The following is a 19,961-nucleotide window of genomic DNA, read 5'->3' on the forward strand; positions in this document are numbered from 1 at the left end:
GAATATTTATTATGTCCTATTTTAAAAAAAATATTTTACTTCACCGAATAGGCGGTTTTGTATGAAAAAACACTAGAAATAGAAATAGTTTTTTGATGGAAAATAACTGTTTCTAGGCTATAAAGAGCCTTCTCAAAGAATACAAGAGAGGATGAATATAGAAACAGGAAAAAACAAGTGTATACTTACTATTATTTGTCTTAATCACTTATCGTGCTGTAAGCCTGTCACTACTTTTGAATCGGCTACGACTCGCTGAGTCTTCAAATCGGATATGGGAAACAGAACCGAGTCAAAGATCGGGTTTTTACCGCCTTCAATGATTTATTTAAGTTCCGCCGCGCTGCAGCGCTGTCCCTGCTTCTCTCCAGTCTCTGTTGTCCGGTCGCCTCACTAAACCTTGAAAGAACCCTCAAGAAGAAGGTAAAGCGAATGTGTCTGGAAAGCAAGTAATCGATAAACTCAATCGAAGATGACCAAGGTATACGGCACTGGAACCTACGATTTCAAGCGGCACAGAGTTGCCGAGTACCCTGACGAATTAGGGCAGGAAATTCCTGAAAAGCCAACGGAGCAGCGGCCGGCAGCCAATTTATCTAACTCAGTGACGCTCGTCGAAATCCAGCGAGATCGCTTGACCAAGATCGCTGCAGCGAATTGGGCGAAGACAGCTGAATCCCTTACCTCGTCCAGACCTGCTTTCAATCCGGACTTGGTGAAGGAGATTTACGAGACGGAGCTCCTCGTTACGGAAGGGCGGAAGACTGTTTCCTTGCAGAGAGTGATGATTTTGGAGGTCAGTCAGTACTTGGAGAATTATTTATGGCCTAATTTTGATCCAGCCACTGCTACATTTGAACACGTGATGTCCATGATACTTATGGTGAACGAGAAGGTGCGCCACAATTTTCTTTTGTTTCAATATTTTTTGTTGTTTGCGGTGGAATAGTGTGAGAGAGCTGCTAACTTGGTTTTGGATGTCGAAGTTCCGGGAGAATGTAGCCGCCTGGATTTGCTTTTACGATAGGAAGGATGCTTTTAAAGGTTTCCTGGGAAGGGTTCTCCGTCTCAAGGATGAGGTACTTGACTTCAATTTTTGCTTTTTATTTTTAATGTGCATTTCTTTTTGCCGTCTTCTTTTTTTTTTAAAAAATGTATATTTCTCCTCTCTCTCTCTCTCTCTCTCTCTCTCTCTCTCTCTCGCTTTTCTTAAAATTTATTTTATTATTATTATTTTTTTGCTTGATCGTCGATCTTACTTTTTTCTTATTTTTGGTTATCGTCATATGGAGGCTCGAGTAATTGTAGGCGTTAGCTGCTTCTATTCTATACATAGCAGTGATGACGCCTGGAAGTTAATGTGCCATCCCTGATGTATTGAAAAGTAGACCGTATTTACTTTGCTGTCATGTAATTGTTTCTAGTTATTGTGATGTTTCTGAGCTCGAATGAGCTTAATTATTGTATTATTTCATTAACGTAAATGTCTCTACGATGTTTTGTTACTGATGAGTAAGCGGTGCATGTATGCTGCTGTTATGTAATGGTTTGTAGTTGTTGTGGTGTTTTTGGCCCGGGTGGGCATCTTGGTTCTTTGAAACTCCTTGGCCATGTAAAAATCTGAGACATCGTGGGTGTTTGTCTGTATCTTTAATTAGTATTTTTTATGATGTGGAAATTTTATTAAGGAAAACAGGGGAAAAAACCCCACAACAACAAAGGAGCCACTCAACCAGGGGGGACTTAATAAAAGAAAATTAGTTACAATTGCCTCTTGGGAATTCTCCAACTTCGCAAAACCTTCAAATTTGCCTCAAGAGGCCCTTGGGATCACTCAATTTGCATCATTGCTGATAAGTCTTCAATCTGGGTACATTTCTGATCAAAACGCCAGTTGAATGGGCTGCAACGTGCTGGCCCTAGAGATGACGGTCTTAGAGTCACCTTCCACAATGACAGGGCCCGAGAATTGTTGCTGGAAAATTTTTAGCCTACGCAGAAGACAAGATATTTCAGCAGTAGTGGAATCAGGTACTCCAACGGGCCCTAGTAGGATAGAAGGGTATGTCCAGCATGGTTTTGAATTAAGCCACCAAAGCCATAGGGATCCCGGTTCTCTAGCGAACTTCCATCAAAATTCAATTTGAGAAGGTCATGCGGGCGGAATCCAAGACACCAATTTTCTTGGATCATAGTAGCCAGCAAATCATTGAATTCCTGGACCAACTTAGTCCACTGCAGAGTTGAGTGAATGGCCTTTTCAATAACCCCACCAACAGAACAAAGCTGTGCAACAAAGATATGTTCACTCAGCTCCAGCCAAAGGGTGAGATGTGTGGGGTCTAATGTTCCATAATTTACTTTATATGGGGGTGAGGTACCTTACCCTCTTAAAAATCCTAGATGTCTTGCTCTCTGGTTTCAAGGCTAAAAGGAGCTTCACTATTGGGGTATTTTCTGAGTTGAGAGTCTTGAAAGTGTTTTAATTGGTGTTGTTTTCATTCTTTTGGGATTCTGTGGGCAAATCAATATTATTTTGATATCATATATGGTTTCTTATCCTCAGTTGGTAATTCAGTGGCCAGCCTTTATCCACTATTGTTAGAAGGTTGTCAACACCTACTTTGTGAGGCAGGAAGAGGCGAGCCTGAGACATTTCTTGTGTTATCTTGCTTTTTAGCTTCTGACCTGAGAGCTAGATTGTGGTTGGCTTGAAGTGGGGATTATGCTCTTCAAAATGATTCTTTCCCTGCCAGTTGTTTGAGATTGAGTTATTGTTAGATAAAAGGTCTTTCTGCAATTGGCAGATGCAAGAGTCTAGAACTTGTTGCATTGGGCATCCTTTTGGTCACTAATAAGGGTTTTTTCATCATCATCATTGTGTGGAAAGAGATGATGGTTGGCTATCTATTTATGAGAAGAGAGGGATATACTGCTTCGATGAAGTTACGTGGAACAATAGTTGCTGAGGAGGGTCTTTTTTTTTTTTTTTTGAAATTGACTGAGCAGGATTCAGAAACAGGGAAAGGGAAATAGATCATGTAACACATTTGAAATAACTACATCCAAGTTAGGAACAAATGAAAAACCTTTACAAAAATTGGATTGGTCTTCATCATATCTAGGGTTTCTATTGTGGGGTATTGGGTTTGATCTAACTTAGGTACAGGGTTCAACATTGAAAAAAAAAAAAAAAAACTTACAACATCAAAATCAGATGTCAGGAGAGTAATTAGGAGATGGTTTTTGACTGGTGAAGCAGGAGTTTCTATTCAGTTCTTTATGGTGAAGATGGGTTTTGGTTTAGAATGGTAGAATTGGATCCAAGTTGCACTTCCTTGCCTTCATTTTGGTTCTAATCAGTGGCACAAGAAATGGTTTTTTGAAGAGCTCCTGGGCATCCTCTCCAGTACAGTAGGTAAATTTCCAAGGGTTTTGTTATCCTTGGCCGTTCAAATGGATTTTTTATTTATTATTATTTTTTGAAATGGCAGATTTTATTGCATATAGCTGGTAGTTGTTTCTCTCCACCATGGCAACTATATTGTTTCTATAACGAGATTGAGGAGGCAGATTGTATCGAGGATAGCTGGTAGTCGTTCCTCTCCACCATGGCAACTACATTGTTTCTATAACGATATTGAGAATATATTTTTACAGCTTGGATTGCAATTAAATCTAAACTGTAAAGACATATCTTCAATCTGATTATAGAAACAATGTAATTGCTATGGTAGAGAGGAATGATTGGAAACCCAGCTACCCACAACATTGGAGTCATCCTCAACCAAGACCGGCCTAGAGAATGAGTCACAATAAAGTCTCAAACCCTCAAAGAGAGCTCATATCATGCTCTCAATAATGTCAATAACCATGAAAGGAGCAGCATATGATATGCAAAGTTTGATCCTACTAGGTAAATTTAGTTACTGAATCTTTTATTAATCTCCCTGACGGATGCTTGGATTTTGTTATCCTCTTCCTCTCCCTCTCCCTCTCTCTCTCTCTTTCTCTCTCTTTCTTTCTCTCTTTTCCCTTAAACGAATCGTTTGGTTCTATTATTCATGTATTTTTTCTGTAATTCGCAATCTGTTGATTCTGTTTGTAATATTTTGATCGTACTACTCACTTCTTCTTGGCGTGTGGTTGTAGGGGAGGCCATTATCAATAGCAGAGAAAACCAACTATTTACTTTTCATGATTAATGCCTTTCAGGTAAGCAGTCATCATGTTTCTTTTATGCAAGACACTAAAGTGCAAGACACTAAGGACATGTTAACTTTATTGGGCCAATTACAGGAAAGCAAAAGAAATGGCTCTTTGTTATATAAGATGGCTCTGCCAAATATGTTGGATGGGAAATCTTTGACTTCTTCTTCGTCTTCTTTTTATTTGTTTTGGAGTTTCAATTCTTTTCCTTGGAGGAAGATGTTTCGATTGGTATGGGTGTGGTTTTAGTTGTGACATTGTCTTTGACTATTTTTTAATTTCTTAATTTTATGATTGATAGACCTGTCTTTAACTAAACAAAGAAAGGCCATGTCTTCTACTGTTGGGAATTGTAAATGCCATGTCTTTGGTGCAATGAAGGAAAACCTTAAGAGTCATGTGCAGGTTCTGTTGTTACTTGTACTGGCATCTTAACTCATTTGGGTCCTAGCTTCTGTTGTTTTTTAGCATAAGGCAGTACTTTTAATTTGTGCTTTCGCCTTTCCACCAGCAAGGTCAACATACTATTATAGCAGCCTTTTGCACTTTCTTCTTGGAAACTAGGGGGCATGGTTCTCTCTGTTGGGCACTGCTTTAGATGATGTGATTGATTGACCATTGTTAAAGATGGGTTCAGTTTAGTGGTGGGGATTGGGTTTTTGAACCCCACCTGAAACCTGAAAATCCAACTCCATCACTACCCCGTGATGGGTTTTCGCAGGTGAGTTTTTGCAAGTATGGGTTTCATGTTAGGTCTGCAGGTGGGGACAAAAGTAGTACATTACGAAATTGCACAACCTACAGTACTTTGTTGTAATAGTCCATATGTATCAATTGAATTGACTTCTAACTACAACAAAAAAAAAATTTCCCTTTTTACTTGTTAAACTTATATATCATTTTTAAAATGCATTATGTAAGTAGACCCCCCAGTCGTGTTCGGGCAGGGATGGAAAAACCTGTCCCACCCCATACCTACAATGGGTTTTTTTTTCCTCACCCCGTCCCCGCTTCATGGTGTGAGGGGAAAACCATGTCCCCACCAAAATTGAGTGGGGTCAGGTCTGGTCATGTTACCTGTTTAACCCAACTCATGCTCATTCCTAATCGAATTCCATCCAAAAATAACTAGCTAAAGTTAGGAGGTGCATTCTCAAGTAATAAGTACAAAATCGTTCTAGTCCTGGATCTGTGGGATTACTATTTTTACTCTCCTTCACTTGTGGGTCTTCTTTATGGCTCCAACATGTGTACAATTTTGTGTGGAGGCTCACATACAAATTCCTACATTGATATTGTGTTAAGGTTGGATCCATGTTCATACCAAAATGACTAGTCAAAATCAGGTTTTTTTCTAGTGACGTAATCTTTCTAATCTTAGATGCATATGAGCTATTCTAGCAGCCATTAATGTCTAGGGAGGGATGGTTGTTGCCATGGCCTAATTGGTGCTTTTGAAAAGATTCCATTCAACCCCTCAGATTTTTATGGAATGAAGATGTGATTTTTATGGAATGAAGATGTTCACCGACATTTTTTGGTTCCATCATGCTTGCTAATTCTACTAATCCGCCTTGGGACTGTCACTTAAGTTTTATCTGCCTCTTTCCTATGACTCTTTTGAGCCCTCTTCATGCATGCTCTTTCTCATTGTTCTAAAAAAAAATAATAACGAAGTAGAAGAAGAAATTGCTGATCAAGGATTCTAATACAATTCTTGGAATATGGCTGAAATGGTTTTGGGCGTGCCCTGCTGTAGTCATCTTCACAGCTCTTGAGCACTTTATTTCTAGGTATGCATGACTTTTCCATGATGAAGCACAACAATATGCCCCTTAAAATCATTTTTTTTTTCATTTTAAAGTTGCTAAATAGCCCTTGTTTGCAGTCAGGCTGTCAGCTGACCTTTACTCTGGTAAAGGTTATACCATTCGGTTCTCCTTTAGCTGCCAGTATCTCAGTGTAGTCCATCCATTTTCGTCTTCGTATCTGTCCTTCTTGTGCTTTCTAGGAAATTGTTCTTTGGTCCTTTTATATTCTTGTCTTTCGTTGCTGTCCTCCTTGCTCTTAGGTATCATTCCCGATTCTTCCATGCATTGTTCTTTTCTGCTCAGGCTATTCATACTCCGAATAAATAAGGTCTATCTCAGTTTTTGTGTTATTTGTTTTCTTGTTTAATTTGTATTGGAGCAACTAAAAGGTGTCCTGATAGTGTTCTACCTTGTTGTACCTTGAAATTTTAGAAGAGAAACTCTATTGACCCCTCTAATTTGTTGTTAGATTAAACTTCATATTTTTCTAGTTAGGTTAGATAAAAGTTGTATGAAAGTGACCAGTGTAAAGGTGCATGACATTTTCTTTTTTAAATTATTATACTGTTCCTTGATTTAAATTTTATTGCACTAGTTGTTCCCTCTTTTGGAATTTGAAGGTTTTTTCTTCTGTTTGTTGGGTGGGCTACTGAGAGAGTTGTTCATACAATCTGCCTCTGATCGAATCTCATGAAGGGCTTCAACAAGTTTTTCACTGTTTTGATGTATGAGGATTGTGGAACCTGGTCTAGCTATTTGTGTGTCTGCAGATAGTTTGCAACTTCCCCCTTTTGGGATTTTTGAAGTTGAACTTTGATAGTAGCTCTATTGGCAATTTGGGGCTTGTGGTGTTCGGTGACGCCATCAAATGGTCATGATGGTCATATTCTGATGGCTTACTGAGGTCCTTTGGCCAGCAAAGACTTCAGTGAAGCTGAGATTGCCGCCTCCTCTGTGGTCATTTTGTGGCTCTTTAGTGATTGAGGATGATTATCAGGTGATCATCAACCGATTTTCTTTAAACACCTGCAATCCTTAGCTGTTAGTTATTGTTAGTGGGAATAGTCCCATATAGATAAATTTTATGAACAGTCGTTGGTTTATAAGGTTTAGCAATAGGCCTCTTAAGTGGCTAGTCATTTTGAGATGAAACCTGGTTCAATCTTGATGGAGACCAAGGCTACAGAGGGCTTATCTGCTGTAACCGAGCTGCTGTAAGTGATCAAAACCAGACTTCGAGGGTCTGGAAACCTCCTCTCTGCTGCTAAGTTCCTTCTTGCCCCCACTATCCTGCCAGCTCCCTCCTTTTATTGCCTTATCCCTGTAACTAACTGTCCTTAAAAGAACAGTTCTGTTGCTGCTGCAGCTAAGTGGACCTGCATGGGCCACGCTGGGTGCTGAGGTGTCTTCCCCCTCTTCTACCTGATTGGCCCTTCTTTTTCTGCTGTATGCCCGTAAGATTGGAGGCCTACCAAATCTTAATATTTATCTAGAGTACTTATTTTTGTTTTTATTTTTATTTTTAAGGATTTTTGAATGCTTTTATTGCTTAAATAGCTACACTAAATGGTTAGAGTATAAATAGTAAAAATCAAAATTCTCAGTTGAATGTTTATTGTAGTTTTTTATGGAAAGCTTGAAAAAAAATTGATGGAGGTCTTTGTTCATTTGGAGCTGTTAGATTTACATGTCCATTTCATTTTCTTCAGCCAATCTGTGTAGCTGTCAACTTTGGTTGTTTGGCCTGACATGTTGCCAAACATATGATATTTAAAAAATTAAACTGAATAAAATTTTATTCTTCACTTATTTTTGTTGCAGAGTTTGGAAGATGACATTGTCAGTGAAACAGTTTTGGAGTTGGTTAGCCTGAAACTTTGGCACAGTCTATCATTTGGCCGCTTTCAGGTTTTCACAGGATTCTCTTTCTTTGAACTTGATCTTTTTCTAAAAGTAACTTTGCATTTTGATATCAAGCCTGAAAATTTGAGAGGGTAATTTTTTTTTGCATTATTCCCTAGATGGAGCTTTGCCAAAATCCAAAGCTATTAATTGCGAAATGGAGAAAAATGATGAAGAAAGAGAAGAAAGCTAGCAAAGGCGAAGAACCTATTGATCCTTCCAAGATGCTTGAAGTGATTTTTCTGAGAAATCTAATTGAAGAATTTTTGGAGGTGGGTTCATATTTTTCTGAGGATCAGTAGCAATATTATTTGGATAGAGTTAAATGTTAACTCACATGTACTCACTGTTAAACTTGTTTGTCAGATACTGGATAACAAGGTTATCATGCAAAAGAACGAGAATTATGGTCTTGTAGAAGTTGATGATGCTTGTGTTTTGTATTGTGAAAGGTTTATGGAGTTCTTGATTGACTTATTAAGTCAACTTCCCACTAGAAGGTACTTTCATCACATATGTCTGTTTTTTTATTGCAGTTGTCATCAGGTTTTAAGTTTTTTCTTTAATTTACCCAATTATAATTTTTTCTTTGTGCATAAATGAGTTAGTTACTTAATATTTTACTTGATTTTCTGCTGCCAGTAACTGATTTTTGGTATATGGAGGGAGACCTAGGAGCTCTCCATGTTGTGGAGATGGTGAAACCAGTAAATTTCCTTTTTTTTTTTTTCAAAATGGTGGTGATTTTGTTTAGCCAAAAGGCAAACAGAGTTGGCGTGTGTACGGGGTGGGGTGGGATCCTGAAAACGAGTAATTGAAGCCTGACCCCTCATAAAGCTAAAGCATCAGCAACATGATTCACAGATCAATCGACACTAGATCTACTAAATACAACATAATGAGAAAGATCTTGATTCTTGTGAAAATATTCCAATGCCTCCATTGAGGGTCTGCACCATCTGAGCACCGGGATATTATTAATTTAAATCCCCCTCAATGAACCTTGCCCTATAAAATCTAAGCCCCTGAAGAAGAGCATAAAGCTCAGCGCTAGTGGACAGAAATATCCAAAGGAAAAACTTAGGATAATTAACTTATCCCTGAAAGAACGACCATAAAAATTGAGTTTGGTACACCATGGAAGGGGAAACCAACCCCCAGAGTAGGTTGCTGAATAACCGAAAAACCAGCTACCAACTTCCAATTATAACCCCTCATTGAGGGAGCTTTTGAAGCGTGGACATTGTGGTCTTTTTACTACCGTGAATAGCTTTTGTATTACGTGTTTGTTGTCTGGGTTGTGTATAGCATTTTAAAAAAAAGTATGAGTTGTGTATTTGTACTGTATATGGAGGGGTGGTTTAGTCCTAATTTCTTATTTTATATACTGCTCAAGTGAAGGGTGTACTTGTCCTCCCAGCTCGTTTTTAAGTTAATTAAGTATTAGGAGATGGTCATGCTTGATTTTTAGTCTTCATTATAAAAACTCCTCTATTTTGATGTAAACTCTAAAAACTCCTCTTTTTCTATATTTGTCTTCATTTTCCCAATCCTAATCCAAATTTTACATGGTATCACAGTGGATTAAGCATTCTGATTCATATCTTCCACTCTTCTCCTTCTTTATCTGTGCTGACCTGGTTTGTGAAAAAGTTTGATTGTTTAGGGCCTGGTGGGCAAAGCTTCACCTTCCTTCTTTTTTTGTGCCCCAATCGTTGGGTTGATGGTTTAAGTGCTGTAGAACAGTTTGTAACGCGCTATGCTTTTTGTTAGGTCGCTTTTAGCATGCTGCCCTTTTTGAGCCCTCTGTGGATGCCTCTGCATACTACCTATAAGCTACTTCCATGTGTTTTGGTGCTGGAGATTGCTATTTACGTGCTGTTTTCTATTAGTTTTTCTGGAAATGGCTGATTTATGTACTGTTCTTCATTGTTTTGTGCATTTTGGATGCTTCGCTGTGTTGAACAGCACTCTAAATAGTGTATATGTGTCTATAATTATGTTTTTTGGTGCTGCATCCTCAGTTATGCTGCTTGGATGTGAGGGCTGGGGTGTTTACTTATCTGTTTTAGTCACTGGTTTCTGTGGATTCTCATGCTACTCACTCCATCCCAAGATCTGAAGATCCCAAAGCCAGATGGAGCACCCATCAAAGTTCAGTTTGATAGTTCCCTGCTCAGCTGACATATGCACCGCTCCTAGGGACTCAGAGAACAGGAATCAACTTCCAATTGCTTCTTATGCACCACCATTCAGTTACTTGAAGGAGTCAAGGGTGCTGATCCATGTAATTATATTCCTCAAAATAAGGTCACAGGTGGCTTTCTAAAGGAGTGCTCTTACTATTAAGAATTCCTATGATTCCTTTCCTGTCAGGTGCCTATTTGAATGTGAGTGAAACAAACCTTGAGCTTTATCTTTCCCAAATTCCAAGACCTTGAGAGATGAGCTCCTTGAGACTTGAAGGAATGCAGAAGTGAGCGCCCAACCTTTTCGTAGGAGGTCCAAGGTCCAAGAGAAAGGATGGGCAGAAACCTTCTTGTTATGGTTTTTTATCTTGTGACTTTTGTTAAAATATAAGTTCAGGGGTATTTTGGTCATTTTTTAATTTTCAATATTACATTTTTTCTCTTATATTATGGCTATTAGATTGAGAATGTTTTATTTTATCTCTAGTTAAATTTTCATTCAATTTAGACATGTATTTTAGGAGATAAGTAATTTTGAGTATTGAGTGGCATTTTTGTCCTTTTGTAAATTTTCACTTAAACCCTGATTATAAAGAAGTAGGAAGGGCCTTTCTGGCTCGAATTCCAATGCAGCAAAGCTGCCCCTCTTCTTGAAATCCTTTTTCTCTTCTATTTTCTCCCCAAATCACCTATTTTTTATGGTATCAGAGTAGTAACGCAAGTCTTGGGCAAGTTTCTTTCGATTTTGTGTTCTCTCCATTTTTAGCAATCTCCTTGAAGGCTTTTCCCAGATTTCTGGACTGGTAGGGTAAATTTTTTATTTTCCTCCTTTTTCTGCCTATCTTAGCCTATTAGCTAATGATTACTGCTTCTATTTGACTGAATGTTGGGATTTAGAAGTGTTTGATGTTCCCTATTTGAGGAAATTTCTCAAATCTGCCTGTGTCATCAACCTAATGCTTGCATCATCACCCATATAGCCTACGCCATCTTGATTTCTTGCAATTAGGTCATTCTTTCATTGATTTATGGTCTCAATTGCTGGAATTGATCACTATTGGTTCTAAATCGAATGAATTGGGTGTTGTATTGCCCTAATTGAATTCAGTGTGGGGCCCACTTGACTACACAAATATAGAAATTTGGGATAAGTGCTTCCCTTTGGTTAATTGATGCTCTAGTGTATTGAATTGTGGTATTTGGTGATATTTAATGGTTGATTCCAGTACACGGGTTGCTGTTCAAAGGACCGCTGAGAGCTCATATGTGAAATTTTCTCAGTCTATTTACATAACTACGATCCGGTTGAATGGATCGAATTATGTAAACTGGTCTAGATCAGTTTTGATGTATTTGAAGGCCAGAAGAATGACAAAATATATAAATGATAATCCCTCGGTACCTGTTACTGAAGATTGGGTGACAGAAGATAATTTAGTAATGACCTGGTTGGTCAATAGTATGGAATCCAGATTTATTGATCAGATTTAGTGTGTTATCTAGTGATGATCTTGATGGTATTACAGAAGTTAAACAATATCAGGCCACACATGTTCAAACAAAGGATTTGGGCTCTCTCAAGTACTTCCTTGTCATTGAAGTTGCTCTTAGCAAGCGAGGTATTGTTCTTTCTCAGAGAAAATATATATTGGATATGTTACAGGAGTATGGTTTATTAGGTGCTAAACCCATAGACACCCCCATGGAAGTTAATCATAATCTACATGACACCCAGGGTCCTACACTCGAGGATAAAACTCAATTCCTAAGTTAGTAGGTAACCTGATCTATGCTACAGTTACCAGGCCGGATATTTCATTTGTTGTGGGAGTTGTGAGCCAGTTCATGGAAAATCCTCAAAAAATCCATTTAGAAGCTGCTCAGAGGATTTTGAAGTACTTGAAGGGTGCATTTGGAAAAGGTCTTCTATATACTCATAATGGAAAAATTGATGTACTTGGGTATTCTGATGCTGATTATGCTGGGTGTAAGATGGATAGACGTTCTACATCAGGCTACTGTTGTTTTGTTGGAGGCAACCTGATAAGTTGGAAAAGTAAGAAACAGACAGTTGTGGCTAGGTCATGCAGAGGCTGAGTATCGAGCAATGACTCATACAGGTAGTGAGTTTATGTGGATTAAGTCTGTGCTTCTTGAGTTTGGTTTTATGTTACCTGATCTTATGGTTATGAATTGTGATATCCCGGCAACCATTTTTATTGCCAGCAATCCTGTATTCCATGAGAGAACGAAACATATAGAGGTTGACTGCTACTTCATTAGAGATGCAGTTATGCAGGGAAAGGTGGTAACTCTTTATGTAAAGTCTTCAGACCAGTTGGGAGATATATTTACCAGCCCTTGGGGAGACGTGAACATGTATCCTTTAGTGATAAGCTGGGATTATTTGATATCTACTCTCCAGCTTGTGGGTGAGTGTTAAAATACAATTTCAGGAGTATTTGGGTCATTTCTTATATTTTCAGTATTACTTTTTTCTCTTATAGTATGACTATTAGATAGAGAATGTCTTATTTTATCTCTAGTTAAATTTTCATTCAATTTAGACATGTATTTTAGGAGATGTGTAATTTTGAGCATTGAGGGGCATTTTTGTCCTTTTTTAAATTTTCACATAAACCCTGATTATAAAGAAGCAGGAAGGACCTTTCTGGTTGGATTCCAAGGCAGCAAAGCTGCCCCTTTTCCAGAAATCCTTTTTATCTTCTATTTTCTCCCCAAATCACCTATTTTTCATTTTTCCTTTAAGAGTGATCAGCCTCACTGGAATCTTAACCTCAAGCATGGCCTTCAAGCTGAGGAAGCCTGAGAAGCCAATCATCTCGGTGCTTGACATCCATTGCTTGTGTGTCCATGGGGAGGATCATTTGGTTTGGGAATGGACCATGTCTGGTGAGTACATAATTTCCATCCTTACTCTCACCCCTCCCTGCGAATCCTTAGAAAGCAAAATAGTTCCATAAGTGACAGATCCAACTAATACTGTCAGTCTCAATTCATTTCTTTCTAGTCTGATCATGGCATGTGCCAAGCTCATCTATTCTATAATCAAAGCAGGAGCCCATCCTTAGCAATGTGCCCTGATGTCTGAATGTTTGAGTTGGACCTTTCCTCATGAATTGCCTTCTTTGAGGTATGAGGGGCAACAGTACTGTCTAAGCATGAGGCCTTTTTCAACGGGTCATCCTTAATATACTCAGAAAGTCCATTTTGTGGGTCTAAAGTGAAGATCAAAATCCCCTGTTTTCGGAAGAGCATGAAAACGTGAATGGCTGAGTACTTGGGATAAGAAATGTTTTTTCTTTGCTTTATGAACTGAACTTCACTGGAAAATACTCGCTTTGCCAAATATGGTGCAGCAAAAATTAAAACCTTTACACGGGCTAACTTAATAGACAGTTGCAGTGACTTGTTAATAAGCAATGCAAACTTTTTTCCTTTGTCAAGGAGATAGTGAATCACCTTTTTGTCCATTGTTAGTTTGCCTCCGACATTTGGGAGGTTATCATGAATACATTCAGCTTCAGCTGTTGTTCTGTTGACTCCTAGTAAGTGTATTTCAACAACTCTTGTCTTGGCCCCAAATCAAGTGTGATAAATCCCTCTCGCACCTTCCCTTGGCGTCAATCGTGGAGCATTTGGACTATATTATTAGGAGGACATTTGAGGGGCAATCCTATTTTAGTGTTGTAGTTGAAATTTTTTCCACCATAGCCTCTTTTGGGCTAGCAAGGTTTTTGAGTTTCAGTACTGCCTAGTTTGTTTGTCTTGGCCAATAGGAAAAATATGGTTGCTTTCATGGACTTGGGGCTCAGTTAGCCTCATGAGTGGAACCTCTCTAGTGTGGGGTGGCTTAAACTCAATATTGGTGGGAGCTTAAGAAGGATCTTAGACCGACAGCAGTAGGAGACATTATTGGTTTGTACAAGTACGATTCTTTGGGTCTTCTTGGCTTTTTCAATGAAATTGAGGATACCGATACTCCCATAGATTTGACTTGGGGCCACATCCTATGGGAGGCCAACTAGATTGTGGAGTCCCTTGCTCATGACAGGATCCCCAACAACTCTTTTGTGTTTGGGAGTGCTAGTCCTCTCTTAGGTTTTTCTTTTAGTGATTTTATTCTGTGATTTTTGGCTTTTTTTCTTGTTCGCTTCATCTTATGCTTTCTAATCTTTTCTTAGTGGTTTCATTCTTCTTACTGTTCCCCCCAAAAAAGCACTATTTAACTTCTTTAACCACATTAAAACCTAATCTTCAAATGCATAGACACCTAATATATAAAGAGTTCACTTTGTTTCTTTTGTGCAGAACTTTTATGATAATTTGATAGGGGTTCTGTTTGTTTATGTTGTTTGTGGGTTGGGCCTTTGGTTCAATGGCCACATGGGAAGGGCTGTGGTGTGATGTCTTGTCTTCAAGTCTCACCAGGCTTGGGTATATTGCATTTCTAATAAACTCTGAAAAACTAATTTGACTTTTTGAACAGATATCTGAAGGCTGTAGTGGGTGATATTGCTATTGTGGCTAAATGTCATTTGAGTGCTCTCTATAACCATGAAAAGGGACGTCTTTTTGCACAGTTGGTGGATCTGTTTCAATTCTATGAAGGGTTTGAGATTAATGATCATGATGGGAGCCAACTTAATGATGATGATGTGCTCCATGCACATTACTATCGGTTACAAGCTTTCCAATTATTGGCATTTAAAAAAGTTCCAAAGGTATGTTAACGGTCATTTTTAAATAGCTGTTTTGATCATTTTCCGTACCTTTGGTTCTTCCAAGATGGTTGTATTCTTTGCTAGGAATTTTTTATGTGATCATCATCATTTATTTTTCTGAGAAAACTTATGCTGCCCTTAGCTGCGTGACCTTGCTTTGTCAAATATTGGCTCCATTCATAAACGAGCAGATCTCTTGAAGAAGTTGTCTGTATTATCTACTGAGGAGTTGCAAGACTTGATCTGCAATAAGGTTTGTGCTTTTAATATCGTTTTCTCTTACTCCTATTTGTTGCTTGTGCTTTGTGAATTTAATGTTATTAGAATTTTTTATGTATGTTAACTGTCTTGGTTACTCTTTACAGCTCAAATTGGTAGCAAAGGATGATCCTTGGGCTCATAGGATTGACTTCCTAATGGAAGTAATGGTATCTTTATTTGAGAAACGCCAGTCCCAGAAGGAAGCTATAAATGCTCTACCACTTTATCCAAATGAGCAGATAATGTGGGATGAGAGTCTTGTACCAAGTATTAATTACTCTGGTGAAGGGTGCTTGGCTCTCCCCAAACTCAATCTACAATTCCTGACCCTACATGATTATCTTCTACGAAACTTTAACCTTTTCCGCCTTGAATCTACTTATGAAATTCGTGAGGATATCCAAGAAGCCGTACCACATCTTCTTGCTTACATCAATAATGAAGGAGAAACAGCCTTTCGGGGTTGGTCAAGGATGGCGGTACCTATAAAGATATTCAAGATTACCGAAGTGAAGCAGCCAAATATTGGAGAATTAAAGCCGGCTGCTGTAACAGCTAATATAACCTTTAGTATTGCCAGCTACAAACAAAGGATAAGGTCTGAATGGAATGCTTTAAAGGAACATGATGTTTTGTTTTTGCTCTCCATCCGTCCCTCATTTGAGCCCCTTAGTCCAGAAGAAGCTGCAAAGGCAACTATACCTGAAAAGCTTGGGCTTCAATATGTTCGTGGATGTGAGGTAATTGAGATCAGGGATGAGGAGGGACTTCTCATGAATGATTTCACTGGACGTATAAAACCAGATGATTGGAAACCTCCTAAAGGGGACCTTCGTACAATTACTGTTGCTTTGGATACAGCACAGTACCACTTGGATGTCAGTGATATTGCAGAAAAGGGGGCAGAAGATGTTTATGGTACATTCAACATTTTATTGCGTAGAAAACCCAAGGAAAACAATTTCAAAGCAATTCTGGAATCCATTAGGGACCTGATGAATGAATATTGTATTGTTCCGGCTTGGTTACATGATATATTTTTGGGATATGGAAATCCTTCTGCTGCGCAGTGGGCAAATATGCCAGACCTTCTTGAAGTTGTAGATTTCAAAGACACTTTTCTTGATGCGAGTCACTTGAAAGACAGCTTTCCAAATTATAAGGTTAGTCCTCTATAGTTTGCTAAAAAGTTATCAGGTGTTTATATTATTGTTTAATGATCAAATTTATTTTTTTAGGTTGTTTTTAAGAATCCTGATGGTACAGAATGCATGAATCCAGCCCCTCCGTTCCGGATAAGGCTCCCCAAGACTTTGAAAGGTAATACTCATGCTCTCTCAGGGGATACAAAATCAGAGAGCATTCACACCGGAGATGATCATCATAAAGATTATGACAGAGAAGAGCTTTTTGTGGACGCTTATGTTCCTCCAGATCCAGGGCCTTATCCCCAAGACCAACCGAAGCAGAATTCAGTTAGATTTACTCCCACTCAGGTACATACCTATCTTTATATGTTATCACTAGTAAGTTGACCTACAAAAATGCTGATTGTGTGTGCTCTTTTGTTTCTGGCTCTTGTGTACAGATTGACGCAATCATATCAGGAATTCAGCCTGGGTTGACCATGGTTGTTGGTCCACCTGGTACAGGAAAGACAGACACAGCTGTGCAGATTTTGAATGTTCTATATCACAATTGTCCTTCCCAAAGAACATTAATTATTACACATTCCAACCAGGCTCTAAATGACCTTTTTGAGAAGATAATGGAGGTGTCTACACTAATCTGTTATTTATTTTAAATTAATTTTTTTTCATGTATTTAGATAACCTAGTTATGCTCCTTATTGTCACTGGTACAGAGGGATGTTCCAGCTCGTTACCTTCTTCGATTGGGTCAGGGTGAGCAAGAACTGGACACTGATATGAGTTTCAGCCGTCAAGGGCGTGTAAACGCGATGCTTATCCGAAGATTGGAGCTACTTGCCGAAGTAGAAAGACTTGCAAGATCTCTTCAATTGCCAGAAGATGTTGGTTATACTTGTGAAACTGCTGGATATTTTTGGTTGCTGCATGTTTACTCACGCTGGGAGCAGTTTCTTGCTTCTTGTGCTCAAAATCAGGACAAACCAACTTATGTAAAAGACCGATTTCCTTTCCAGGATTTCTTTTCCAACTCTCCGAAGCCAGTTTTTGCTGGTGAATCTTTTGAAAAAGACATGCATGCAGCTAAAGGGTGTTTCCGCCATCTTAAAACAATGTTTCAAGAGCTAGAAGAGTGCAGGGCATTTGAGTTGTTGAAGTCGCAAGCTGATCGTGCAAATTATCTTATGACTAAGCAAGCTAAAATAGTAGCCATGACATGCACTCATGCAGCTCTGAAAAGAAAGGATTTTCTGCAATTCGGATTCAAGTATGATAACTTGCTCATGGAAGAAAGTGCGCAAATTCTGGAGATAGAAACATTTATACCCATGCTACTACAAAGGCAAGAAGATGGTTATGCACGGCTTAAGCGCTGTGTTCTAATTGGCGATCATCATCAGCTTCCCCCAGTTGTTAAGAACATGGCTTTCCAGAAATACAGTCACATGGACCAAAGTTTGTTCACCAGGTTTGTTCGTTTGGGTATCCCTTATATTGAGCTGAATGCCCAGGGTCGAGCAAGACCAAGTATTGCCAAACTCTACAATTGGAGGTACAGGGATTTGGGTGACCTTCCATATGTACGTGAGGAAACTATTTTCCACAGAGCTAATGCGGGATTTTCGTATGAATATCAGCTAGTAGACGTTCCAGATTACCATGGAAGAGGTGAAACTGCTCCTTCACCTTGGTTTTATCAGAATGAAGGAGAAGCAGAATATTTAGTTAGTGTCTACATTTACATGACGTTACTTGGATACCCTGGCAATAAGATTTCAATTTTGACTACTTACAATGGCCAGAAGCTTCTGATACGTGATGTTATCAATAGGCGCTGTACGGCCTGTGGCATTGAACCGCCTCATAAGGTTTTTTTTCTCTCTCTCTCCCCCTCTCCATGTTTATGTGTGAGTTTGCTGTACTCAACAAATTGTATATTGTTATGCTACAGGTGACAACTGTGGACAAATATCAAGGCCAGCAAAATGACTTTATTTTATTGTCTTTAGTGCGTACCCGTTTTGTTGGTCACCTTCGTGATGTTAGAAGATTAGTGGTGGCCATGTCTCGAGCACGGCTTGGATTGTATATTTTCTGTCGCCGCTCACTCTTTGAGCAATGCTATGAGCTACAGCCGACATTTCGGCTTCTCCTTCAGAGACCTGATCACCTTGCCCTAAATCTTGATGAGACGACATCATCCACAGAACGTCTCGTTGGAGATCCTGGGAAAGTTTACTTGATTAGTGGAATTCAAGAGATGGAAGATCTCATTAATAATAAAATCTATCATCAGCTATACCAGGTTTGTAACTCTTCCCATTTCATGATCAACGAACTTAAATATGTGCAATGATCGCTAGGAAAATCATTGGTGTTACCTATTTATTTTTTTCATCCTTTCTTTTACTACATTACTTTAGTAGCATCTATTTTTTTTTTCTGTAGTTTGAGAGGTATTTCTACTGGCTGTGTGAAGATGGAATTGTTCACCAATTTAAACTTTCACCACTTTCTCTTTTTCTCATATACAGGCACAGTTCTATAATTACAGTCAGCATCCACCCCATCCAGCAGTCCTAACAGATGCTGTGGATTCACAAGAGCAGAATGGTCATGGACAATTGCCCGCTAAGCCTTCCCAGAATGACATTGATGTCCCACTCACGGATGGTGAAAATGGACAATTGCTTCACGATATTAACTCAGAAGAAGATATACATACGATGGAAAAATGAGTTTAACAACAGTTTCGGCTGTTGAGACTCTAGTATGATTGACAATGACATGGAAGTCTCCCACTAGCTGCTGCAACAGTTTCAACATACACTTGCTTGACATGTATATGAAAACACTAAGAAGGGCCTGCCAGCGAATTTGGTAATTTTTTGGTACAATTACCAGAGCTGCTACTTGTTCCCTAACTACACTTATATGAGAAAGTGCTGGCTAGGATCCACGTTGGCACCTTTGAAATTCTGGGGTAATCTTCTTCTTTGTAGCTGATTTTCTCGAGGGTTTGCAGCTGCTTTGTCGCACAGGGATAAGCCCCAGTTTGGTTAGATGAACAAAGTACATCATTAGAATATGTTTCATTGACATAAACTTATGTAACTAGGTTTTAAAAATATGTTTCATTGACATAGATATGTAACTAGGTTTTAACTTTGTCATGATGAGAGGTGAACGGCTGTCTAAAATTTCATGGCGAGAGCTGAAGAATCAAAGTCTACCATGTGGCCTCTAATCAAATGCGTCCGTCTGGTTTCTTATCTCGAAAAAGTATTACGTTTATTTTCCCCAATCAGGGGTTCTCTTTTTTATTTTGTTATCTATTTTTTTTTTTTTTTATGGAGGTCTTGTATTGCTATTTGATACAGCCAATGCTTCCGTATTGCCTTTAAAATCGGTTTGTAGATTAATTGGAGAAAGTCTTTTTTCGCTTCAAAGAAAGATTGATTGGAGATGATTTAGGAAATCAACAGGCATTAGGTATAATTCACCCAAGGAGGTATCACACTGGTAAGTACTTTTCAATTTCCCCGTTTTTTTGGCCGTCAATGACTCTTGAGATCGGCTGATTGATCAAAGAGTTCTTCTTCATTTTCTAGTAGCCATTTGCCTTTTTCGTGTTTTTATGTCAAGTTTTTATTCGCCTGAAGATTTTTTTTCCTCTGGTCTTTCACTGGACGTGGT

The 19,961-nt window shown here is 38.8% G+C and overlaps 1 protein-coding gene across 1 annotated transcript; it reads left to right on the forward strand.

The window, feature by feature from the left end:
- Positions 1 to 379: 379 nt before the first annotated feature.
- On the forward strand, positions 380 to 19,537 carry LOC137949821 (uncharacterized). Its single transcript, XM_068796014.1, has 14 exons — positions 380 to 895; positions 987 to 1,079; positions 4,153 to 4,215; positions 7,842 to 7,928; positions 8,042 to 8,194; positions 8,289 to 8,422; positions 14,622 to 14,856; positions 14,999 to 15,109; positions 15,222 to 16,280; positions 16,356 to 16,613; positions 16,706 to 16,891; positions 16,982 to 18,133; positions 18,217 to 18,570; positions 18,800 to 19,537. Exons 1-14 carry the CDS (start codon positions 473 to 475, stop codon positions 19,001 to 19,003), a joined length of 4,512 nt encoding a protein of 1,503 aa, XP_068652115.1. The 5' UTR covers positions 380 to 472; the 3' UTR covers positions 19,004 to 19,537.
- Positions 19,538 to 19,961: the final 424 nt, after the last annotated feature.

Source organism: Aristolochia californica, unplaced genomic scaffold, assembly GCF_029961685.1.
Source record: "Aristolochia californica isolate CCGP_79_NKW_82.1479 unplaced genomic scaffold, dmAriCali1.0.hap1 SCAF_14, whole genome shotgun sequence".
In the NCBI taxonomy this organism is placed as follows: Eukaryota; Viridiplantae; Streptophyta; class Magnoliopsida; order Piperales; family Aristolochiaceae; genus Aristolochia; species Aristolochia californica.